The sequence below is a fragment of the Phoxinus phoxinus genome, assembly GCF_949152265.1.
Source record: "Phoxinus phoxinus genome assembly, chromosome: 11".
Taxonomy (NCBI): domain Eukaryota; kingdom Metazoa; phylum Chordata; class Actinopteri; order Cypriniformes; family Leuciscidae; genus Phoxinus; species Phoxinus phoxinus.
In genome coordinates, this window is record NC_136886.1 from 25,005,424 (window position 1) to 25,032,904 (window position 27,481).

At 37.6% G+C, this 27,481-nt stretch overlaps 2 protein-coding genes across 3 annotated transcripts in view; both read right to left on the reverse strand.

Annotated features, from left to right (window-relative positions):
• cacng5a (calcium channel, voltage-dependent, gamma subunit 5a) overlaps window positions 1-19,721 on the reverse strand; it is a 70,791-nt gene extending 51,070 nt beyond the window's left edge. Inside the window, exons 1-2 of the mRNA XM_079628938.1 lie at window positions 19,517-19,721; window positions 2,509-2,745 (exon numbers count right to left, since the gene is read on the reverse strand). Coding sequence (XP_079485064.1) covers window positions 2,509-2,704 — 196 coding nt within the window. The 5' untranslated portion in view covers window positions 2,705-2,745; window positions 19,517-19,721. The remainder of the gene's footprint in view (window positions 1-2,508; window positions 2,746-19,516) is intronic.
• A 1,334-nt stretch (window positions 19,722-21,055) lies between these two features.
• The window catches only part of prkcaa (protein kinase C, alpha, a), a 140,156-nt gene continuing 133,730 nt past the window's right edge, over window positions 21,056-27,481 (reverse strand). The window contains exon 17 of one of the 2 annotated variants that reach the window (XM_079629470.1): window positions 21,056-24,847. In XM_079629470.1, coding sequence (XP_079485596.1) covers window positions 24,683-24,847 — 165 coding nt within the window. In that variant the 3' untranslated portion in view covers window positions 21,056-24,682. The remainder of the gene's footprint in view (window positions 24,848-27,481) is intronic. The other variant, XM_079629469.1, reaches the window with a different exon arrangement.

Consider the following 27,481-nt stretch of genomic DNA (forward strand, 5'->3'; position numbering starts at 1 on the left):
TATCTTATTCAATGGTTGCATAGTCATAGTTGCATGCTTATGCATTTTTTTATTCTATAAATGGTAATAAAACTTCAGAAAGGAACCGCAATTATGATCTAACAGCAAAAACATAATAAAATAACATAACAGCAAACAATCATTATCAAACTGTAGGTTTTTTATTTATTTATGATTTATTGATTTTATTTCAATAAATGCAGTCTTGCCTGTTAATCTGAAAGGTGAATCTGACTGCATTAGATGTGAAAGATATTAATAAAAATGATGTTAATTCAACAAGCGCACATACCTGTATTTACTTCCTGTTTTCGGTCGAAGTCCACAGTAGTCGATTGTCGAGTTCACACACGTGATCATAGGTAACTAAGCAACAGTGGAGACTCAGACTGTCAGCTGTCAGCCGAAGACGGTGCTGGTGTTTTGAGAATATCAGCTCTGATGGATATTTGTAAAAAAAATCATCTTAGTTACCTATGATCACGCGCGTGAACTCGACAGTCGACTACTGTGGACTTCGACCGAAAACAGGAAGTAAATACAGGTATGTGCGCTTGTTGAATTAACATCATTTTTATTAATATCTTTCACATCTATTGCAGTCAGATTCACCGTGTTCACTCTGAAGGAATCACTCAACATGGCTGGGCACTTGTAATGACACATCAAGGATGTTAAGAGGATAAAAGCAGGTTTAAAACTTGCCCCATTCAAGTCAATAGGGTGCAAATTTTAAAAAGAGGATAACACGGTGTAGGCAACACCGATTTTTGACAGCACTCCAAATTTACTAAAAATTTAGCTCAATGTTAAAATTGACTGGAGTTCTCCTTTAAGAGGGAACTCTACTAGAGCAAGAATTGCGCAAGTATCCAGTCCATAGGAGGGGAATGTCGCAGCAAGCCGACACTTCGAACCGAGCTCACAGTGAAACTGGCTTCATGACAAAGGAGCCCACGGTAAGAAGCGTTTCAACTATGGGTGGCCCATACTCAGCCCCCAACTCTAGAGTATCTGTCAGCGAAGCACGCTGTGTCAACGCCTAGGCGCGAGCTCACACTCACTTCAGAGGAGCTCACCACCTAGGTGGACACGTGCATCTTGGGATTTTCACCAAGATGAAGGCAGCCACCATTTCAGTGGGCCAACCTCGCTTGGAAACAGCCTTCCCTTTCTTCTGATTTCCTTAACAGACAATAGCTGGTCTGAGGTCATAAGGCTTGCATTCTGTGCACGTATAACCACAGTGAAGCGGACGGACAGAGAAAGTCAGGGCTGGGTCTGCCTCTTCCAGGGCAGCGCTTGCAGGCTCACCACCTGGTCCCACCTTTAGAAAGAGGTAGGAACCTTGGGCACATATCCAGGCCGGGGGCTCAGCTCGTGAGAGTTAGCCGGCCCAAATTCCAGGCACGACTCGTTGACCGAAAGCAAGCAAGTCCCTACCCTCTAGTAGAGACCACACGAGCAGGAGAACTGTTTCTTTAAAAACTGAATTTTTTACTCACTGCCTGCAGTGGTCCAGGGGCGACCTCTGCAGTGCAGTAGCACCAGAGACAAGGCTCAAGAGGATAAAGGGGGGCGCAAGGCAGATTCATGAAGCCAGTCCTGAAGTGGTCTTCATATGGAGGAAGCCATACGTCTGAGTCTGCCATATGACCCAGGAGCCTCTGAAAGTTCTTTCAGTGGGACCCTTTCTCACTTCTGTATAGCACCAAACGGACACACTCTCTTCTTGAAGAGGCGTGTTGGACAGAGTCCATCTCCATACCGGAAAAGAGACTCTGGGTTCGGGCCAAATTCCGAGCATGCATAATTTACTTGAACATGAGAATCTATTAAACACTTTTCAGATATGCAACATGAGTGCTAATTCTTCAGCAGCAAGTACACAACCAAACCTTCTAAGTGCTATAGCCAATAGGAACAAAGTATACATTGTTTCTGACATGTGATTGGTTCATGGCCAAACATGAGAATACTACAGGTGGTGTTCCCACATTGTCAGCTACTGACACAGCGTCGCATTCCCTATTCAGGGAACCACGCTTACATATTATGTAACGAGTCGTGTTTCGCTTTGTTATTCCTTGTTTGTTTTTTCACTCATGTCTTGTTATTCAACTTGAAATGGCATACTGTATAGTAGATTATATGGTTTAAAACTTACTTTGTGACCATTAAAAAACATGTCCCATATCGCATGAATGTGTGTATCATGAATTCAATTTGGACATACTACATTTGCTTCTAACTTATGAGTTTCTGGTTACAATCAAGTGGAACATACTCCAAAAATAAAATATAAAAAAGGTATCTTTTTTTTTTAAGTACTCTAGATATTTATTTCACATCAATAAGGAATCTTTTAATCCTTGTCCTGGAATATCAAATAAAAAGTCCCTTGTCTTCTAATATCTTGCAAACATTACATAAACCCAGTGTATACAAAGACGGAGGGACACACACACACACACACACACACACACACACACACACACACACACTTACCTGCAAGAAAACAGACCCTCCAGAGCCCTGAATGGAGAGACATACGAATTTCAGTGCTCTGATTGAGAGGTAGGATGACCCCCTCTTCCAGGTGGAGCCAGTAGTCAGTGCTGACGGCAATACCCAGCAGCCCCAGACTACACACAGCAAACACACTGCTGAGGAGTGTCAGTGCTTTTCTGCCACACAAACTCATCTTTCACATCAGCAGGGGGTGCAAGCTAAAGAAATCAGGAGCTGTATGAAAGAGAAAATAGCTTAAATCAGCTTATATAACTTAATCTTTTGTTTAACATCCAAATAGTATTTTAAAATGTCAAGTAATCAGTTTTTAAGTTACAAAGGAGCCTACAACTCATAACATTAACAACACTGGCATTATTCTTCGCATCGATATTGTTTCTGTAGTTGTATGCACAGAATAACTTGATCAAGGTTACGAGATACACTGGGCTAGTGTTGTCAAAAGAACCAACTTCGGTACCAAAGAAATGTAAAAAATGTGACGCTTTGAATGCTGTTGAGCGGAATCGTAAACACCTCTGATTCCCCATTGTATTCACGCGCCAATCAAATATTGGCTAAAATTATCAGCACTTCAAAAAGATGTTCACAGGTGCACCATCTTCACCAAGCACTTACACAGATACACACGGGAGCATTTGACTAGTCCGCAAATAGATGCCTGCTTGGGCTTTCAAACGCTCCTGCTTTCAAAACACTTTCAGACACTTTCTGTGTGCTCTCAAACACGCCCGTGCATTGATCATTGTAGACAATCACAGACATATTCAATGAGCACGTGAACGCAATGGCCAATCAGAGGTGTTTACGATTCAACAGCGCTCAAAGCGGCACTTTTTTTTCACCCTGTTGTGAACTATGGCACTATGGGCCCTGGAAGACTTCAGAATACCAACAAACAAGAGTGTGGATCTGCTGTTCTAAAATAACCTTTTGAGTGGTGGAACTGCTCCCATACAAAAGGAGTGTCTGGAATATTGGTCAGCAAGATGCTGGATTGGATGAGGACTAATTTGATGTGTTTTTGAAAACAAATTTGTGATACTGTGTGATCATCGTCATCAATGAATAGTGGTTTGGATTGATATTTGATTAGAGAGAGTCTCTGAGAGAGTGTTAAGGTTGAACGGCAGTGGGCAGGTTGAAAATGTAAATGAAATGTTATTTTTTAGTTTGATCTGTTTTACTTTGTTTGATAAAAGTGGATGCTGCATACTGGTGATGATTGAGGAGAGACCCCCTGATATGATTGTAAAGCGCTTTGGGTGTACAGTAGTACATATGAAAGCGCTATATAAATGCCTCATTCTATTCTATTCTATTCTATTCTATTCTATTCTATTCTATTCTATAAAAAATGAAATAGTTTCTTTATCTAACACTTTTAAACCTGAAAATGTAGGGTAGACCTTTAGATACAATTTTGAGGTGATTGTGAATTCTAAACAGCAGAGAAAATCAAAGAAAACCAGGATGAACATTGCTTTGAGCATACAGGCTGTGTTAACAAAGTGGAAACCCATGGGAAGGGTGGAGGTGCATCTGGTGAGTAAGTATCTATGTAGAGGTTGTCTTATTGGGGCATGCAGGTTGGAATTTGTTAATGCTTTTGATGAGGAGTGAAGTCTGCTGGTTATTTATTGCTGGGGATGGTTATTTGTTATCATATCATCAATAGTTGTTATCAATAGTTGATAATCCAAAAATTATGTTGAACCAACTGTATAGTTCTCTGCCCGTGCCTTATTTATCTGCTGTGTCTTTTACTGTGTCTGCAGATGAGATGGGAGAGGAGCAGCTTTCGGATTTATCCTTGGCTGAGCTGTTTGACAGTGCTGTTCGAGACGATCATGTGTCTAACATCGCTCGAGGTTATTTTATACTAGATGGGATGTTATTTTACGGAAGTGGGTTCCTCATGGGGACAATTTTGTTGGGGACCCTATTATTCAAGTGGTTCCCACAAAATTTCGAAAGGCATTGTTGGAAGTCGCGCATGATCTTTCAAGTGATTCTGGAGTACGAAAGACATATGATTGTAAGTTAAGGTATTTTTTTGAGCCTCGTTTAAAGCGCAACATTTCATGTCACACTTGCCAGTTAACGAGTAAACCTAATCAGAAATTAAAACTGGCTCCATTACACCCTATTCCTGCGATTGGTTAACCTTTTGAACATCTTATCATTGATTGTGCCAATGACCTTGTTTTTGGACATAAAGTTTGTGGACTTTTGGCAGTGCTCCAGAATCCTGTTAAGATATCAGATTCTCCAAAAAATGTGGAGGCTTATGTTCACGGGTTTAAACAATGATTGGTTCAAACACGAGAATTGGCTAAAGTTAAACTGGAGAAACAACAATAAGTTATGAAGTGTTTATATGATCGAACCGTTACATGTTGTGTTTTTGAACCCGGAGATCAAGTTTTGGTTTTGCGTCTTTTGGGTTACTCTCCTTTTGAGGCTAAATTCGATGGTCCGTATATTTTGCAGCGTAAAGTAAGTAAAGAGAATTAAGTAATTGTTACCCCAGGTCGGAGAAAATCCACTAAATTGGGTCACGTTAATCTGTTGAAACCTTTTTATAAAAGTCAAACTGTTAAGACACATTCAGTGGATTTAAATTCTGTTCATTCCATTCTCTCTGTAGAATCAGTCCTTCGTTGTAGTTCTAACCTGGTGGGTGGGGGTGAGGAGGATATTGAGCCTGATGAGGGTATTTTGCGCGGTCGGTTAAACAACTCTGAGTCCTTGAAGAGACTAGGCTCCGTTCTTGCTCATTTGCCTCCGTTTCAACGTGCAGAATTAGCTTCTCTATTGCAGAGTTTTCCTGATTTGTTTGGAGATACTCCACCACGTACAGATTGGATAGAGCATGACATCGATAAGGCAAACCCCATTAACCCTCTGGGGTCGGCAAACGCGCGACAAATCAGTCCTCTGCTGTTTGCCGAGTTTGGAAGACGCGGCAAATCAGTCCTCTGCTGTTTGCCGAGTTTGCAAGACGCGCGCAAGCTTATTGGATTTACATCCGAAAAAGAAGAACGCGATTTTACAAAGATACAAAGATTTTAAGGTAAGAAATAATTCTGAATTATATTACTTAGTGTTATTGTTGCATAAACTTCACATTCAGCGGCTCCATCGCTTCAGTAAATGTTCTCTTGCACTTTGAGTCAGTCGCGCTGTCTGTTTGAAAAGCAAAACGCATGTTTTTACTCCAATCTCATTTCATAACGTCATAACAATTGTAAACATTTGAAGTAATATGATAATCAATTATATTTTTACTCTAGTGTAGTGTTACTGAAGTGTTTAACGATGTATAGGCTGCCTAGCTGCAATAGGCTTGTTATTATTATTGTATGCAGCACTGCACGTAAATGCCTACAAGGCACAACAAGGTGTTCATTACATAGGCTATATATTTTTTTAAATCGCAATTTTTACCCAATTTTAAAAATCTTAAAATCGATTCCCACAATCGTGCAGCCCTATCTTGATATCACCATGTTCACAGTTGTTTCGTGTTTTTTTTTTTGTTTTTTTTTTTGTTTTTTTACAGGTACCAGATGAGAGACCACTGACGGAGTCCTGCGCTGACTTAAACATTCACATGATTCTCTGTAGGCCTACATGTAGGCTACATGGTAAAATGAAAAATCAAACAACATGGAAATGACAGATATGTATGACACCTATGTTTCGTTTCAGGAATGGCACAAAGGTGTGATCAGTGTGTTCAATAATGTGCTTTTTTGTCCTTTTTTGTGTATCTTTGGATTATGTTGTGTTGTAAATATGACTCCGTGTTATAAATGTGTTAGACCTATCACTTCTGCCACTAAAGATTGCTTTATCAATAATCTTCCTAATCAGTTTCATCTGAGGTAACTTAGAAGAACTTGATATTGCAACAGAAACTTTTAACTCTCTCTTTTCCAGCACTTTAGACACAGTTGCTCCCCTGCGCTTAAAGAAGATTAAAGAACATAGTCTAACGCCGTGGCACAACGAGCACACTCAGGCCCTTAAGAGAGCAGCCAGAAAAATGGAGCGCAACTGTAAGAAAACAAAACTAGAGGTATTTCGGATTTCATGGAAGGAGAGCTCGATTGCTTACAGAGAGACTTTAAAAGCTGCTAGATCTGCTTATTTTTCAACCCTATTAGAAGAAAATAAACATAATCCAAGGTATTTATTTGAAACAGTGGCTAAACTAACGAAAAAGAAAGCTTCAAGCCCAGAAGTTTCCAAGCAACACAGCAGTAACGACTTTATGAACTTCTTCACTTATAAGATCGATAATATCAAGGACAAAATTATAACTATTCAACCGTCTAATACAGTATTGCATCAGGAAGTGCATTATAGTCACCCTGAGGGAAAATTTTATTCATTCGTTGCTATAGGAGAGGAAGAATTTTGCAAACTCGTCAAATCATCTAAATCGACAACGTGTATGTTAGACCCTATACCGACTAAGCTGCTGAAAAAGATGCTTCCAGATGTCATAGATCCTCTTCTTAATATCATTAATTCATCTTTGTCTCTAGGATACGTACCAAAAACCTTTAAGCTAGCTATGATTAAACCGCTTGTTAAAAAACAGCAACTTGATCCTACAAAACTAGTCAATTACAGGCCGATCTCTAATCTGCCATTTTTGTCAAAGATATTAGAAAAAGCAGTATCCTCACAACTGTGTTCTTTTCTTGAAAGAAATGATATCTGCGAGGATTTTCAGTCCGGATTTAGACCGTACCATAGTACCGAGATAGCTCTCGTTAGAGTCACAAATGATTTGCTCTTATCATCCGATCGTGGTTGTATCTCTCTATTAGTATTACTTGATCTTAGTGCTGCATTTGACACCATTGACCACAACATTCTTTTAAATAGACTCGAACATTATGTTGGCATTAGTGGAATTGCACTAGCATGGTTTAAATCATACTTATCAGTTTGTAGCAGTAAATGAAGAGATGTCTTATCAATCACAAGTTCAGTATGGCGTACCACAAGGCTCAGTACTAGGACCGCTGCTGTTCACTCTGTACATGCTACCATTAGGAGATATCATTAGGAAACATGGAATTAGCTTTCACTGTTATGCCGACGATACTCAGCTGTATATTTCTTCAAAACCTAACGAAACCTACCAATTCACAAAATTAACGGAATGCATAGCTGATATAAAAAATTGGATGACTAGTAATTTCCTACTACTAAATTCAGAAAAAACAGAGATTCTAATTATTGGACAAAAAACTTCCACACGTAATAACCTAGAGTACTGTCTAACACTTGATGGCTGCTCTGTTAAGTCTTCGTCGTCGGTTAGGAACCTGGGTGTGCTCTTTGATACCAATATTTCATTTGAAAGTCATGTGTCTAGTATCTGTAAAACCGCTTTCTTCCATCTTAAAAATATATCTAAATTACGTCATATGCTCTCATTGACAAATGCGGAACAATTAGTTCATGCGTTTATGACCTCAAGGCTAGATTATTGTAATGCTCTACTGGGTGGTTGCCCTGCACGCTTAATAAACAAACTACAGCTGGTCCAAAACGCAGCAGCTCGAGTTCTTACCAGAACCAGGAAGTATGACCATATTAGCCCCGTTCTGTCAACAGTGCATTGGTTGCCTATTAAACATAGTATAAATTTTAAAATATTGCTGATCACTTACAAAGCACTAAATGGTTTAGCTCAGCAGTACTTGAGCGAGCTCTTAACGCATTATAGTCCTTCACGTCTACTGCAATCTCAAAATTCCGGCCAGTTAATAATACCTAGAATATCAAAATCGACTGCTGGCGGTAGATCCTTTTCCTATTTAGCACCAAAATTTTGGAACAGTCTTCCTAACATTGTCCGGGAAGCAGACACACTCTGTCAGTTCAACTCTAAACTAAAAACACATCTCTTCGGCCTAGCATACACATAACACATTATAGACTTCTATAATTAGGCTGCATAGTTTAGAACAGCCGGTACCGGGAACACTTCCCGTAAATCCTGATGTACTTGGTACATCATAAGAAGGATGGTGTCTACGCTAATATTAGTCTCTCTGTCTATCCCGAGGTTTACCGCTGTCCACCGGAACCAGGCCGTATCCAGATGTGATGAAGGACCAGCGCCAGGACACGACGACGCCGCTGACCTGAAGTGTCAACCAGTCTCTCCTCCTCTCCACTCCGACTTCACCCAACCGGAACTGGACAAATACTCTAATTCATTCTGAACTTCTGACCTGTAATGCTCCTGAATCATAATCATACACTGTTCACTCATTGGCCAGAGGAGAACTGGCCCCCGACTGAGCCTGGGTTCTCCCAAGGTTTTTTTCTCCATTCTGTCACCTGATGGAGTTTTGGTTCCTTGCCGCTGTTGCCTTACCTTCTGGCTTGCTTAGTTGGGGACATTTAATATTCAACAATATTATAGATCTGCCTTAAAGGTGGACGATGATTAAATTGTTTTTTGTATTATTTTCATGTTATCACTGTGAAGCTGCTTTGATACAATCTGTATTGTAAAAAGCGCTATATAAATAAAGGTGACTTGACTTGACTTGTAAATAAATCCCAAAAAGCCATTATTTTTTAAATGCAGTCATTCTTTGTGCCTCATAATAATAGTGCCTGAGAGCTCCTAATATGGCCATTATGGGAGGGTCTTTGTCTTTCTCAGGTGTGAAACACTCAATATGCATGGTTTGTTAACGCCTCCTCGCATACAGCTTTCTTACACAAAACATGTCTTACAATTTTTTTATCAATATATTGTCTTATCTGAATGAGTATGCAGGATGATTTTCACATAGTTTTGAAGCAAATATTCTAGGCTACATGATACAATTTTCAAAAGTATTGTGAAGAAATGATCAGTTTGGGTATTATCACCTTATTTCAGTGACAATATTTTTTTTTTTCACAAACCACGCATAAACATCATTATCTCAAAACTACAAACGTTTACATACATTTTGCTGATATACAATTGTAGCAGAGTTTGTGCTGAATACAGTGTAATAAGACTTTAGCCAATGCCATCCCAGCCGTACACATCCTCACAATCCAAAACGTTTTTTTCTGAGCTCGGAATTCCCATCGCACAGGAAAAAAACATGGGGCCTGCAACATCCATCGAGTTCCTTGGAATTAATTTGGATTCAGTCAAATTCCAAGCATCTCTGCCCAAAGAGAAAATCGACCGAATAATTCTTGTCTCATCTACTCTCTTTAAAAAAATTAAATTGTTCAAAACGCGAACTCCGATCCCTGCTTGGCCATTTAAACTTCGCCATGTGCATCATACCGCAGGGCCGGCCCTTCATATCGCATCTCCTCTCACTCGCGTCTTCCGTCCACTTGCTAGAGGACCTCATTTCCATAACTCAAGCATGTCGCGACGAACTCAGGCTATGGTTAACATTTCTAAACCAGTGGAATGGCCTGTCCTTTTTCTATAACAATCTCGTTCCGTCCCCCACCGATATCCAACTGTTCACAGATGCCACCCCCTCAATCGGTTTCGGGGGATTTTATCAATGTCGTTGGTTCCAGTCTCCATGACCATCACAGCTCCAGGACATATCTCAATCCTCAGCTCTATTCGAGCTTTACCCTCTCGTAGTAGCAGCTTTTCTGTGGGGGAAAGAATGGGCCACTAGTAGCATTTTAGTGCATTGCGACAATGACGCAACAGTGCATTGCATTAACAAAGGCCGTTCCCATTCACCCGCTCCGATGCCACTCCTACGGCGTCTCACCTGGATTTCAGCTTTCGACCAGTTCATCATAATCGCTAAACACGTCCCTGGGTCAGAAAATCTAATCGCTGACTCCCTGTCTCATTTTCTGTTTCAGAAATTCAGGATGCTGGCTCCAGAGGCGAATCAATTCCCAACTCCAGTACCTCGCTATTCGGAACTGATATTCCCGCAACCGTTAAAACCCCTCCCCGATGCATCACTCGACACCACCCTCCAGCAGGGGCGGGTCTTTAGTCCGGCAGCTGTCCTCTGCTCTTTAGCCTTTTGGGGGGGGAGTACTCTGAGTTCGGGCCAAACTCCGAGCTCGGAGCCCTCCTCCCGGACAGCACGCCAAATATGCATTAAACTTTATCCCCTCTAATTGTATGTAAGTGTGAACTCGTGAAATGATGTTTTATTAACAAAGTTCGGGAGGAGCACGTTCAGATAATTAACACAAGTGGAGAGCACTCAGCAATCAATGATAAGAGGTGTGTAAACTCGTGAAATTTAAACTAAAACCACTCTATGTATTTGCAAGGAAAAAAAAAGAGATGGGATTTTTTTTATTTAAATAAACAAAATTACTGTTTTTAACAAGCCGCTACGAGCATTCTTGGTTGCGGTTGCCAAATTTCAACAATTGAAATCCCCCAATCAGAGCGATCTCAATTCTCCATTTGAGATTTTCTGCTTAAATGAAACTGTCCTTCAGTTGGTCTGTGTTCTGTCATGAGCTGCTTGCGCTATTTGCTGCCACTAAATCTGCGATCAAACCTTCTCAATGATGAACTGCAATAAATCCAAACATGGATCTCGACTATAGCCTATTGATTGTGGGGTAACGCTTTAGATTACAGCCCGGAAAGTACTGCGTAATTACAATGAAATTACAGTGTAACTTTCGGTAATTACAGTGTACCTATAAAGTACTTATGTGTAAGTATAGGGGAACAATATGTAAAGTCTTGGGAATAAAGGGGTAACAACCAGGAAAATACTGCGTAATTAAAACTAAATTACAGTGTAACTTTCGGTAATTACAGTGTACCTATAAAGTACGTACGTGTAATTATATAGGGGAACAATGTAAAGTTTTGGAATAAAGGGGTAACAACCAGGAAAAAAAAAAAATTATTTAGGCAAATTATTTATACTGTAAGTATTTTAGAACTACGGGGTACTTATACTATAATACAATCTTACTTTTGGGAGCAATTTAGCGAGTAGGCTACATACACCTTTTTGTAATAATAGTGTATACAAATACATAAAGGCTTTTTTCAAATTACGGGGTAGCCTATATATCAGTGCATTTATAAAGTAGGCTAATTTGTTTTTATTGCAAAGGTGCACTGATTAAGTTGTTTCAAGGCAAGTAAAACTACAACTTTTTTTTTTTTAAAATGCTGGGGAAATATACTCTTGTTTCTTGAAGTTACAGGGTAAGTATGACATTGCGGGCCGTAAATTAAAGTGGTGCTTCTTACCCTCTTGTTTCTTGTAGTTACAGGGTAAGTATGCCATTGCGGGCCGTAAATTAAAGTGGTGCTTCTTACCCTCTTGTTTCATGTAGCTAGTTACAGGGTAAGTACAATAAAAACACATGTAAACACACAATCTGATATCACTTGGAAAACTTTATTTGAAAAACAACTTATTTCAAAAAAGGACTTTATTCCTTTTTTAAAATCAACTTTTCATTTCAAATACTAAAGTCCTGACAGAAAGTATACATTTTTGCATGGCTTCCTACTTCCTCCTCCTCCTCTTGTTCCTCTTCTTCTTTTTCTGATTAGCCTAATCTTAAGAATGAGTCTTTTGCTATTCTGTATTATGTATTAAAAGAAAATACAGTACACCCAGAAATGTTCTCGTAATTTACTCATCTTTTCGCTACCGACCAACTGTCACCAGCGTCCAGCGAGTGCATGAGAGTCGGCTTGGCTTCGTGTTAGGTGAAGCTTCACGCGTTCATTACGTTCTCGCGGGAGTTAGATGTGAAACTCGCGCGAGAACTGCCATCTCTGTTCTTCTGTATTGTTTGTTTTTCATTATTATTATGTGTTATTGTTTGTATTTTGTTGTGAGCATTAATAAAAAAAAAAAAAAATCGACATTCGGTTTCTCGGCGCGCTTACGTCAAGCGTGTCAAGCGTGAACTCAACCCTCTCATGCACGCGCAAGTGACAGTTGGTCGGAACGGAAGCGATAGTCTTTAAAATGTTTAAATATTTGGTATTTTTCTTACAAACACTTATCGTCTCACTTCAGAAGACATTGATTCATCCATTGGGGTCGTATGGATTACTTTAGTTATTGCTGTATGTGCTGTTTGATGTCAACTTTTAGGAACACACAAAGAGTATAGAAGTACCAAGAGGCGAAACTCAATAGAACGTTCCATTGCAACAAACGCACCCATGCGCAGAGCTGCAGCTCCGCCATTTTGGACTGAACGCAACACAGCTGTCATAGAATTGAACGATACCGGTTCCAATTTAAAAGCTGTTAAGGGAACTAAATAGTTGTTTTTATTTTTTAATATCTCTATAGCAGACATCTAAAGTCTCCCGGAAGTTCCGGGAGTCTCCCGCATATTGATAGCGGCTTCCTGATGCCCGCAAATTAGCTGAAATCTCCCGGAGAGCGAGCGAGCAAGAGCGCGCAGCTCCAGACCGTGTTGCGCACACGGCAGAAAGGGTGAGGGAGCGAGCGACCTTGCGTGTGTTATTCAACTTTTGCCATGAAAACACTCTGCTTTTATGTTCTGCTTTTTTATTTTTAGAAATTTGAATGGTCAATATGGATATTGCAATTTTGTAAATAGTCTGGAAAGTGGAAACATTTTTTTTCATATTATCCAGGTCTGGAAATGATTCAAATCAAATTCCATACTTTTCCAAACATATTTGTTGCTCAAGAAACATTTCTGATTATCAATATTATGCTTAATATTTTTGTGGAATCTGTGATTTGAACAATGGAAAGTTCAAAAGAACAGAATTTATTTAAAATCGAAATTATATAAATATAAATAAAACATTTAAAATAGGATTACTGCCAACTAAACTTTTGAACGGTAGTGTATATCTGTATAATAATATATGATCGAAATATCTAATAAATGAACCACTTCCAATCATAAATAATAATAACCAATCTTCTTATATTAATCGGTTATAATAATTTATTTAACTTATTAAATTATTTAACAATAATCTGGCAAATGTCTCCTTTGGAATATATACCTATGGTTGGTATTGTTTTAAAGCATTCTTGAATTACAACCATTTAAATTTGGATAGTGATTTTCATGTCTATGCGAAAAAAAGGGGGTGGGGACAGTTAATTTAGTGGTAACAATGAATTAATAAAGCGGTCATTTGCCAGGTTAGGGGTTCATATATCTCTGAAAATATGCGATTTAAAAAGCCCATGTCGAGTCTTGACTAAATTTCGACCAAATACATAGCGTTATAGTAAACTGTTACTGCGGTTATAGGATAGCTTACATTAACGTTAACGTTACAGCACCTGTTATCGTTGACGTTAGCTCACTTTAAAGTTAATAAAAAACCTTTTCTACTTTACCTCTCTGGATCTTTGGGGAATCTATGAAATGCTAGTTGATTGGTTGTACACTGGTAGTTGATGGCAGAACACTGTTTTCTTTGTTTCCAATTATTTCCAGACATAATGCTGTTAATGCTGTATAGTTGTGCTAACGGTAAAGCCGTTGATTCAGTCCAAAATGGCGGCAGCGCGACCGCAGCGCCATCTAGCGATTGTTGTCAAAACTGCAACGGAGTTTCGCCTCTTGTTACTTCTATACTCTTTGGAACACATGGGCTTGCATTATGCATTCACAGAGATTATATATTTTTCTAAAAAAAAAAATTGTGTTAATCTGAAGAAGGAAATTCATATACATCTCGGATGACATGAGGGTAAAAGATGAGTAAATGGTGAGGACATTTCTGTACTGTATTTTCTTTTAACACATAATAGGCTACAGAATAGCAAGAGACATGGGATTCCTTCTTAAGATTCTTAAGACAAGAGGAGGAGGAAACCAAGCAAGAGAAAGTGTTGTAAATCCGTTTTAAAATAAGTTGTTTTTCAAATAAAGTTTTCCAAGTGATATCAGATTGTGTGTTTACATGTGTTTTTATTGTACTTACCCTGTAACTACATGAAACAAGAGGGTAAGAAGCACCACTTTAATTTACGGCCCACAATGTCATACTTACAGTAACTACAAGAAACAAGAGGGTAAGAAGCACCACTTTAATTTACGGCCCGCAATGTCATACTTACCCTGTAACTACATGAAACAAGAGTATATTTCCCCAGCATTTAAAAAAAAAAAAAAAGTTGCAATAGTTTTACTTGCCTTGAAACAACTTAATCAGTGCACCTTTGCAATAAAAACAAATTAGCCTACTTTATAAATGCACTGATATATAGGCTACCCCGTAATTTGAAAAAAGCCTTGTATTTGTATACACTATTATTACAAAAAGGTGCAGTGTATGTAGCCTACTCGCTAAATTGCTCCCAAAAGTAAGATTGTATTATAGTATAGTACCCCGTAGTTCTAAAATACTTAATAATTTGCCTAAATAAATTTTTTTTTTTCCTGGTTGTTACCCCTTTATTCCAAAACTTTAAATTGTTTCCCTATATACTTACACGTACGTACTTTATGTACACTGTAATTACCGAAAGTTACTCTGTAATTTAGTTTTAATTACGCAGTATTTTCCTGGTTGTTACCCCTTTATTCCAAAACTTTACATTATGTCCCCCTATACTTACACGTACATACTTTATAGGTACACTGTAATTACCGAAAGTTACACTGTAATTTAGTTTTAATTACGCAGTATTTTCCTGGTTGTTACCCCTTTATTCCCAAGACTTTACATATTGTTCCCCTATACTTACACATAAGTACTTTATAGGTACACTGTAATTACCGAAAGTTACACTGTAATTTCATTGTAATTACGCAGTACTTTCCGGGCTGTAATCTAAAGCGTTACCGATTGGGGTTGCTGAATAACTGCATTTGTGTAGCTCTGTATGACAATAAGGCCTGGTTTCACAGACAGGGCTTAGATTAAGCCAGGATTAGGCCTTAGTTCAATTAGGACATTTAGATATCTTTTATTAACATGCCTTAGAAAAAACATTACTGGTGTGCATCTTGAGACAAAACAATGGCACTGACATATTTTAAGATGTGCCAGTGCAAGTTGCTTTCAGTTGAAACAGCTCAAACATGAATTCTAGTCTGGGACTAGGCTTAAGCCTTGTCTGTGAAACCGGGGGTAAGTCTTTTTTGCTCTCGTTTTAATAGAAAAACATCAAATTCACGGATTACTTATATTACTAGGAATTTTACTTTTTTCATTTTTGAAAGAAGTTTTTTGTTTTACCAGTAGGCCTATATGATAAATAGCCTATAATAAATCAGGAAACTAGATGAGATAAAATAAACCATGTGCATGGGTTGATATTCTCTTGATTTTGTGCTTAGTTGAAAGTCAAGACAAGTCACCTTTATTTATATAGCGCTTTTTACAATAAAGATTGTATCAAAGCAGCTTCACAGTGATAACATGAAAATAATACAACAAAGTTTGTTTCTAGAAGAATATTGTGTCACCGTCCACCTTAAGTAAGGCAGATCAATAATATTGTTGAATTAAATGTCCCAAACTAAGCAATCCGAAAGCCAAGGCAACAGTGGCAAGGAACCAAAACTCCATCAGGTGACAGAATGGAGAAAATGCAATTGTTCTAATGAATATATATTTCTCAAATGAAAACAGTCGTTATGATTATAATTTTGAGCAAAATAATCAGGATTATCAATTTAATCATTATGCATGCATGCCGAAAACTAGACTAAAATGCTCAGACATTTAGTAGACTACAACTTGACTAAACAAAAACAGGACATGGTTGAGGAAATATGATAACAACTAAGAGTGCAACAAGATCTTTATGTAAACAAACTACAGGAATAGTCACTGTGGTCACTTTAAGTGTTTTTATTTGAAGGAAAAAAACTTTTCAGTTCTTAGCAAGCAAACTCAATCAAACAAACACAAAGCTTCTCTGAGGAATGCAAAACATTTGCAAGATTTGCAAACATTTGCAAGATAAAAATAAAGCATTATCAGATACATTTTTCTCCCATCTCATATGTTTTTTCTTTCTTTCAACATGTCCCTTTTGGGCTCTGGAGCCTCATCTGACCTACCACAAATAAATAAAAACAAATATATGTTAAATAAGGGATGCAGTTGTTAGAAACTACTTTTGATGGGTTCATCTCTGATGATTGTGTGATTTTTTTTTTTTTTTACTTTACTCTACTGAAAGTCTTAACATGTAGTCTAATGTGTGTGTACTTTATCTACTTTATCACTGTAAGCAAATCAATTGCAAAATATAAATAATAATACTACATACTAATGTTGTATTATTTGACCAATTTTTCATTTTTATTACATTATGTTCCTGAAATCCACCCTTCTGCTGGAATAAGGATAATCCTGTTTTTATTTTATTTTTTGGATCAAAGGTATCCCAATCCTTCCTAAAATTTTAAAAACACATACTGAAGGTTTGCTCCAGATTAAAACCAAGATTGGATTACATGATCTACTCCGATTTCACAATGCTTTTTTTTTTTTTTTTTTAACAACCAATTTTCAAGATTTGATCCAATCCGATAGCCGAAATCCAATCAGATTACTTTTGAACAACTTGGCTCTGGTATGGATTTTAAACCCACTGATAGGGTTCCCTAGCCTGGGAAAACCCAGACCACTTCCGGCAAATTTAGATTTGCTCTGCAAGTGGGTCTGGCAAAGAGCCCATTGAAACCCATTTCCAATCCGCCGAAATCGCGGCACCAATCAGAAACGTTTTACACGATGACGACAGAGCAGAGACGGTGACGCAGATTTTGTACATTACAGACATGGATGCCGCCGTGGAACATCACAACATCACTCGTTCGAATCAGCTATCGCGTCTGTTTCAAGCGATTTAAAATGGTCATTTTCGTTAACACAAACAGAGAATTGCTGAGAGTCTCGAGATGTTTCTCCGTCGCTCTGCATACGTCATGTCATTCATCGCTCTGATTGGTTTTAGATCTTTCCGACGTCCGTTGGTGACGCCCCTGTGGAAATGAATTGTCTATGGAGCTTTGCCAGACCCTTACTCAGTTACAACTGAGAGGGTCTGGGTTTTCCCAGGCTAAGGGTTCCCAGGTTTGCATAACAAAATTAGCCCAATGTCAAATCAAAACTCCCATATACAATTTTAAGCCGAAAATCACCATAGTTATTGTAAGCACAGTATGTTTTCATAAAATATCTCACAGGCTCCCCACTAGTGCCCCTTCCTTACAAAACTAATCTAGCACAGTACATTTTCAAAACAAGTACTTCAGTCAAATACAATTTGTGCAATATGTCAAACCTTTAAACTGTGCCTAATGATAAATATATATATATACTGTATATCAGTGGCATAGGTTTGATTTTGAAATTGGTGGGGACGGGGACATATATTTTAAGGTTTGATCGAAATTATTGCTAGGGATATATCAGTGTCACTGGATATTGGTAGGGACACGTCCCTAGCGTCCCTACTAAATTCTACGCCCCTGCTGTATATATATTTATTGGGGTGTGTCTCAGTCAGCTCCCTAGCTCTGTATACCATGAATCAGTATTTTGAGTATTCTGGCCCTGGCAAGTGCCTTGATTCATTACACATTTGGGTCACTGCCTCTATTTCCGACAACATGACAACATTCTCGTAAAACATCACTACTGGTATTTATGAACAAAAGCAGCACATACATCTTTCTGACATTATTTGTTTTGTTATTTATAAGTACATTATGATACATACTTTGAAATGTTGCAGGGACCTGTAGTTGTTAAGTAAATTGTACAAATAAAATAGCTAGATTATGTTAATTACCTGCCTAGTGATGTATGTTCATGCTGAAATATATATAATATATATATATAAAAAAAAAAAAAACGTTTCAGTGCACTGGAAGAATTTTGCTACCGAGACAGCCCTTAAAATGGCTGACTCCCTGATCAGTGCCCTGACTACTAAACTAGGGAGCTGATTGAGACGCACCAGGTATTTCTCTTCATGTCATTCACTGCAATGTGGTCATACATGACTAAAACAGATGAAGGCTATACATTATGTAAACACAACTGAATGCATTTTGAATTTAATAACTTTAAATGCGTACAGTGTCTACACTGCAAACATGACGTCGCACCACGGCAAAACTAAAGTAGATCGCTCCATTTGACAGAACAAGAGTAAGCACTCTCATAATCAACGGAAGTTCATTGGATAACAGGATAAACACGTGCCCCATATTGCCCTGGTTATATAAGATACAAAACATAAGATACAACATATGTTTTGGTAAAAAATATTAGTAGTTGTAGTAATCAAGAGTGCATGTGGTGGTATATTTTGACATGGACTGTAAAATTCTAAATAAATCCACACACCGAAATTTGGAATGACAGCAAATTACTTCAGGCTCCTGTCCTTGGTGCTGAATCTGTGAACCCGTTTACAACAACAGAATACACTGTGGCAGCCATCATTATTCTCCCTTCAGTGCACTATTGTGCATGTATTTCTAATATACTGTATACATACATACATATATATAATATATATATATATATATATATATATATATATATATATATATATATATATATAATTTTTTATACATATAAATATAATTATTTTATTTGGTCAGAAATATAATATATACAATCTCTTTCTGCATGTATTGATAGCATTTAATGCTATGGTCTTCAGTGCTATATGTCTTGTAAAGACATCCATGTTTTGCACTAAGGCTCCAAGAGCACTGCACTGCACGTACGACACAGAACGACAATGATTCAATTTTAACTTCTGTAAAAGTCCATCTTTTTCTCCACCATGTGCGCTTATTGACCAAAAAAAAAAAAAAAAGTTTCAGATTTCTTTCTCAAATATAACAAGAATGATGTTCACTGCATCCTGAACGCGTCTTATCAAATTTTATAGTAGGTACTTTAAATCTGCAAATGAGTCAAGACTAATCAATGCCATAAAACAACGCGAGCAACAGAGTTATAATTAGTTCCACAAACCTGCGCTGGGACGTGCCTGTGTACCTCGCGTTCTTCAGTACTTCTCTGATAAAGCGCAATGCACGCAAATGTTCAACGCGCACCACAGAGAGGTTTGCTGAAGTCAGACGAACCTCTAAAACCCTTCACACATGTTTATGGTGAGACGCGCCTCTCATCATGCTGGGCTTAATGTTGGTGATGCTCTAACATCTCTCTCCCTCTCTCTGCACGTCACTGACAGGTCACGAACTGACAACGACACAACGGCTGTGTATGCGTACTGTGTCATTACTCCTGTGTTATTGGTTTTAAACAGATGATGTAGAGTCATGCTGTTCATGTCTGCTATTATGTTTTGTGGGATGTAGCCTATTGGAGTAATGTGTTATTGTTGATCCTGACTACTGGCATAAAGTTCGGAACGATTTGTGGCATCTCATACCATTTCACCTAGGAAGGGGTTGTGTGACCGACATATAAAACAACAAAACATATATATATATATATATATTTTTTTAGCTTGATATTTAGGGTCAAATCTGTGATCAACAATAATAACAAAAACAGCATGTGACAATTAGAAGTGACATTCAAGGGACAGTCTCCTATTAGCACCGGCCACCGGGGCTTTGGACCAGGGCTTTTGTGCACAATACAAATTGTGCTGCTGGTCCATGGGCATGGATGCACCATGCAGATTTAGGTGGTGTGTTTTGGGTATCAGTACTCTGTTGGGAGATTAATGTCCTGCTTCACTAATAATTAGATCACGTAAAAGACCCCAAAACACAGGCTTGTAAAAGTCTGTGAAAATGAAAAAAAAAAAAAAAAAAAATCCAAAAATTGGACAGACAGGCAGGCAGGCAGACAGACAGACACACACAAACACACGGTTTACTTTGTTACCATCATAATGGTTTTTATACTGTACAAACTGCATATTCTGTCCCATCACACTACCCCTACCCCTAAACCAACCCATCACAGAAAACTTTCTGCATTTTTACATTGTCAAAAAAACTGGTCATTCTGTATGATTTATAAGCTTGTGTGTAGGACGTCAATTTAGGTCCCCACAGTGACACGAGACCCCATGAGTCTGTGTGCATTCAGGTTTAAGTCCCCACCGGGATAGAAAAACATGTGTACACACACACACACACACACACACACACACACACACACACACACACACACACACACACACACACACACACACACACACACACACACACACACACACACACACACACACACACACACACACACACACACGCAACACACACACGCAACACGCACGTCTATATCTGTATAGGGTTTTAATACAGAGTTGAATTTCGATGTTTACAGCTAATTAATTTTCTGTCAAAAAATCCTGATGGTAAGAGAACTATAGCAATGTCCTGAGCAGCTGGATAACATATTCAGAATGACCTCATGTTTTACTTTTGACTCTCTTAGCATGACATGTGTATCTGCACCCTGCTCTGGTATAGGAGAGAAGATCACATATCACCAGTGTCAGGATCATCTTAAAAGAAGGGACATCTACAGACTGAGTTTCATTTTCCCTTCTTTATTTGCAATATCATACATTAGGTATAAATGGCAACATTGATTGCTTGGAAAAGCATAGATTATGTTAAGACAACAAAGGCAGAACTAACATACACTGCTACAAAATACAACAGTTTACATGGTTTATTTATAGGTTATGGATTGATATTAGTATAGGAACAGAGATAGTGCTTTGGGATCAATTCAGGACCTTTCTATTTGAGAGACAGAAAGAGAGCAAAATAAGGCATTCTGTTGATTCTGTCCTCTAAATGCTAACTAAAACAATCTTCAACTCAGCGGATGTCAATAAAACAGTTGGACTAAATCACACAAAGCAAAACGACAACAAAGTGGTGTACAATACCAGACACACAAAGAACAACAAAGAAATAGGGAAAATGTGATAAAATGAGGAGCAAAATTCTTGCTTTCATCTTCTACAAACATAACTTTAAGTACAGGAACAGATAATATGAATTGCTGATTAATGCAGAAAAGGAAATTCCATTGTTTTTATATTTTGGGTGTCAAAAATTATTAATAATTCATTACAATTGACAAGAGATGACTAAAGGAGCATATATATTTGATGGGACAGTTCATCCAAAAAAATAATTCTGTAATTTACTCACCCTTGTGTCATTCTTAACCTGTATGACTTACATAAAAGAAGGATTCTCTGAAGTTTTAAAAAAAAAATTTTTTTTATTCAATGCAAGTCAATGGTAACCAAAACTGTTTGGTTACCAACAGTTTCGTTTCAAATATCTTTTTCGCAGAAGTCATGCAGAATTTGAATATCAGATGAAGGGTGAGTAAATCATTTATTTTTGGGTGAATATCCCTTCAAGGGAAAGCTAAACACCTGAGGCAAAGAAACAAGCAATAATATTAGAAGTTCGTTCATTCATTTGTTCATGTATTCAATCATTCATTCAGCAGCACAGGAATAGTAAGGAGTAGGTAAGGCAGATGGATCAACTTACAGTAGAGGAAACTCAAAGCATGCCACGTTAAACCTGCTTTAAAAAAATGACTTTGAAACTTTTTTTTACAACAGCCAAGGTAGTGCACATGATTGATTGGCAAATACACAGAGCAAGAGATGCAATACTTCCATCTCAGGAGCAGAAACAGCATTCAGTTAACAGTACAGCTACATGAGACTAGTGCACAGAATACTGGATTGAATATTGCCAATCATTGTTGTGGCTACACAGCAACACTGCTCTTGCTGGGTTCAGCAGGGCACTGATGCAAAACAGGTTTTTCGAGAGACACAAAAAAAGAAAGAAAGCTGCGAGTTTGCTTAAGAGTTGAACAAAGATGATTTAGCGCTGAAGGGTTTCTAGAGAAATATTAACATCTAATTAAATCCACAGAAATAAAAGAGGAGACAAAAATTAGCTGATCTAAACTACAGACATGGTGCCAAATTTCCATTTGCGGTTAAGTGGCAAAAAAAGAAGAAGAAGACATAAACCTGCCAAGTATATTCGTGCTAGAACAAAACTGACACCATGTGATTTAAAATCTAACCAAGCTGATTTTCCCATCTGAGTAAATGATCTAATTCTGAAATGTACAAAAGCAAAAGATGGGAAGCAGGACAGACTACACCACAAACTACAATATAAAGACATTAAAATATTTAAAATGATGTTCAGAGTTTACAATATTAACTATGTGAAAAGATCAAAATATTTTATATGCATCTGCCTGGTTCATTCTACATGCTGTAATACTCTTATAATCTCAAATGTAATCTTCCATTGATAGCAAAACCTTCTTCATAAATGCACACGATTATTTTCAAGTGGATCCTTTCCGTACCCAAACATGCAAGCATAGACAAGTTATCAGACCATTAAGATGACAGCAGCCAATCAGCTAATACTTTTAAACCATGGCATCCAATCAGGTCACACATAACAGCCAAAAGCAGTGTTTTTGTTTTTGACTAAATGTAGTTGGAAAGTCAAATGGGGAAAAGACATTTGTAAAGGATTTCATTATGCAAAATACAAGGTAATTTCCATGTCATGTTACAATGTTTAGAGCAGCACATACCAATGATAACAATAATTACACAAATATCTACCTGAATATTAGCATTATATCAACTGACTGTTGTGATGACATGGTTAATACAAAACGACACATTTAAAAGGGACAATGATCACAAAAGTGGACTATGAAAGTTACTAAAACATGTAAACCAGCTGATAATTGTACTTCTGTTTTATGTTAAAGCAAACTCACTTTCATTCGTTTCCCTCAGTTGTAAATATGCCCTAATGACATACCTTTATAATGTAATGAAGTCACATTTAGTTGGTATAAAAAGGTTCTTATATTGTTTAAATAGCCTGTATTAAGTATTAGCAAAAAGTTGAAGCAGCAAGAGGAGAAAAGTGTCATAATGATGTTACATTTTACAACAAGCTGTGTTAAATCTAAACAATGGCGTAAAGGTAATTCTGCAGGTACAGCAGAAATTAACATTTACAAATTAATATTTACTTGTATGCCAATGATTTATCAGTCTTTCTCAACATCGCACATTACTGAAACAACACGTGTACGCGCGCGCACGCGCACACACACACACACACACACACACACACACACACACACACACACACACACGCTTTTCTCATGTTCCTAGGATGTTTTCTACTATGGCAAAAAGAGGATATTTTAAAACACTTGGTGAATTAAAGGGTTAACAAAGTTATACCTTTTTAGTCTGACATTTTATATGGGTAAAATGTATCTCTGTTTACTGTGAAAGAAAGACATTTTATATGAACCGACATATATATTATTATATATTTTTTTTATATCCTAAAACCTGAAATTTTTCATAAACATTTCACGCATCTAAAGCTCTGTTGGCTTTTGGATTGCGGCAATTCTTGGCACGCTTTTTATCGTAAAACAAACAAAAAGTTGTTTAACTGTTTTCATACCTGAAATATGTGCAAATATAAGACTGGGAGATGTTCAATATTTGATTTAAACATTAAATGACACTTCCAATGAGAAAACACTAAATACTTCAAAAAGAGAGTACTGAAACTGACACCAGAAGTACTTCTGTAAAAAGATTAAGATAAATTGGTATAGTGCTAAGGGGAAGACAGTAACCCCATCGGCTTTGGCGATTACCTTTAGGAAACCTGAATGGGAAGACTGAAGACAGGAAGCACACAACTCTGAATCCGTTATGAAACTTGGGGCAGATGTGGTAAAATCATTCAGTGTCAGCCACCAGTGGCCTCCTAGACTTTTAAAAACCCATCTGCACAAAGTCAGATGGTTGGTTTGTGATGTAAACAGCCCTTCCTAAACAGAGTTTAAGTGTTACTCAGTCTTTTTTAAATAAAATCTCTAAAACTTTTTTTAATCATTAAGGTAAACTCCTCGACTGGCCTAAATCGAAATGATGCAAAACATGGGGAAATTATTTGCTAGGTTTTTAAACAAAAACAGACAGGACATCCATTGAGATAATTGTGGTTTTGGTTTAACGTTAGTTACCGTATAGATAAAAGGGTAAAAGGTAAGGGCAGAGTTTTGGGGTAGTTGGTAGATTCACATTCATTCCCTCTTTTTCCTGTTTTATTCACTGTTATTGATGGAGGGATGGATGAATTGAGGGTTGACAAAGGAAAATCCATCGAATTCTGCCTGGTCGATGTTGGCGATAACCAGCTCGTCAGGAGGGGTCAGTTGTGGCTGTGTGCGAGTGAAGAACTTGTCAAAGTTCTCTGCCCCCTTTCCACACTATAAAACAAAAAAGATGTAGCAAGTGAGAAAAAGATTACAGAAAAGAAAATATTATTTTTGACACAGTTTATTGTAATACTAAAACCATGTAGTTTTAATCACAGTCTCAGAAGATGTATATAATTTGACACAGATGGCAAAGTCATGTAAAATAACAAACATGATAACAAACATGGTTAATAGTACTAGCTGTTTTATCTTCAGTTTGAATTCTAAATGTAAGGGATTTTATGTGATTACTTTGTATTAAAAGTGTTTTAAGTGTTCACATTCTTTGTAGATAATATGTGATTTTGATGCCTATTCATACTTCTGTTCCCAATTACTTCATGTCCAATGCACAGATTAACACTCCTCAGATTTCAGATTATATGCCCTAATTCCTCTTCATCTGAATTATGCAATTGGCTCTACTAGTTTGCACAGCTGTGGAAGCCAAACACACTGACACCTGACAGTATATAGCTTCTGACATGAATTCTCTGCTTTAATTAGTTAAAACTAGTGTAAAACATAAAATGTAATGTGAAACTTAATGTATTTATTTGTTAGAATCTTATGTGTGACAAATCAACATTGTAATCACAATAGGCTCATAGTTCTCATTTTCTTTTTTCCATGATAGGCTCATGAATACTTTTGCACCACAGAGCATCTTGACAAATGAACTAAACTACTGTAAGTAGGAGGTATATTAATACCCGACACTCAATCTATCATTTAGTAGACTTCTTTAACCTCCATACAACGTGTATGAAAAGGTACCAAGGGAACATTAATAACACTATTATTATGACGAATCAATGATTCAAGGCTCCATATAAATGATGTACGTACATATGTGGGTTACGCGGTGTGCAGTTTTCAGCCCATGCATGTTAAAGCTTTCACAAATTGTTTCAATACAAGAACAACATTTTCTTGTTTGACATCACTTAATGTTTAAATGAAGGCTGTCAATTAAACGCAATAATGTATTTCAATGAACTATTAAAAAATATATGTGTAGGAATTTGTTGCATTTAAATGGATTGTTCACTCAAAATTTTTGATTATGTAATCATTTGCGAAGACACCATCCTACATAAAATGTTATGATAATTTCTTAAGAGAGTTGTACGCAGGGTTATTTTTTGTGCATGCGTTCGTTCACGAATCACATATGCGCAAAAAAAGTGTGTGTACGACTTTCTTCCAGATGTGAAATCTATAAATCGCAAATGATCTTGAAATTGAGCACAGCAAGATTGTTTTCAGATCTCCACCTTGTAAACGCCCCCTATTTAATGTCATTAACACATAAACAAGCACCAGTCAATTTCCTAATACCTGCAGTACCCTGACTCTCTGCCACAAGGAAAAGTGTGTACACCTGATTAGAACCTGACATGGCGCTAAGCACTTTTCCATGTCAAAGACCGTTTTTATATGAACGTTGGAATCGATTTTAAGTTCAAATCCGTGCATAAGTACATTTTATAAATGAGGCCTCAGAAAAAACTAAACTTAGATGATCCAAAAAGTTAATAAGAAATCAATATGAATCTAGTGGTTAAATCTTGAGACCAGATATGATCACTTTATATGATGAACAGTTTAATTTAGCCTTTTACTTACATCTAAACAATGATTGACACACATACATTAGAGCACATGTGTGTGTGTGTGCGTGTGATGCATGAGAACCAGTGAAGTTTGTTCTAGCATGTGATGCCCGCACACGTTCCTGTTTCACATATTTGATGCTCTCTCTATGTATGCATTTATATGTGAATAAAAGCCTCTCTTGAATTGTGTTTTGAAAATTAGCCAATGGCTGATGGGTTTGGAATGACATGAGAGTGAAATGTTGACAGAATTTTCATTTTTGGGTGAACTATTCCTTTAATTGTGCCTATGTAAAGGAAAAAAAGAAAAGAGTTTCCTTTTGTAAAGCTGTCAGATTCTATAAAGACATGCAGCTTAAGATGTGTCTTAAAATAGAAGACACCCCTCCCCCCTTCTCATTGTATGACATATTTGAAAGGAGAGATGAATGGTGACTCAAGCACTGAGAGATATGGTCAGACATAAATTCCTGTGTCATGCTCTCTTATGAGACAGATTTTCCCATCGTTTAGAATGATGAAAAACTGAGGAGGAATTTGGTCGAGGAACAAGCTCAACACCAACAAACATAAGCAAATGATAAACAATGTAAACATCCAGTCATTTAAAGCTGCAACTGTCATAATCACACAAATACAGAGACCAGTTTTTCGTCACAGAGGTCCATGTAGGACACTCCCTACGTCAGCAGTGGAACTAATGATTGGCTAAATGTTTGAAATGGTAGCTGTGGTGAATTAAGCCTGTTTAACCCCCCCACCCCCCACCCCCATTAGTGTGAAGGGGACACGGGGTCTGTATCTGGCCTACTTTTGGCCATAGGAAGTAGCTGCGGTTCAGCCTCAGGATGACCTGAGGCAACTTTTGAAAATAAACAAAAAACCAAAAAAATATTAAAAGTGAAGGGTGAACACTCACACATAGTGAACACTCACACATAAAACATAAGAAAAAAACCAGGACATTGCGAAACACACTGGTTTGTCCCCTGGGATGTGACGGAATGCCCTATTCAATGATATA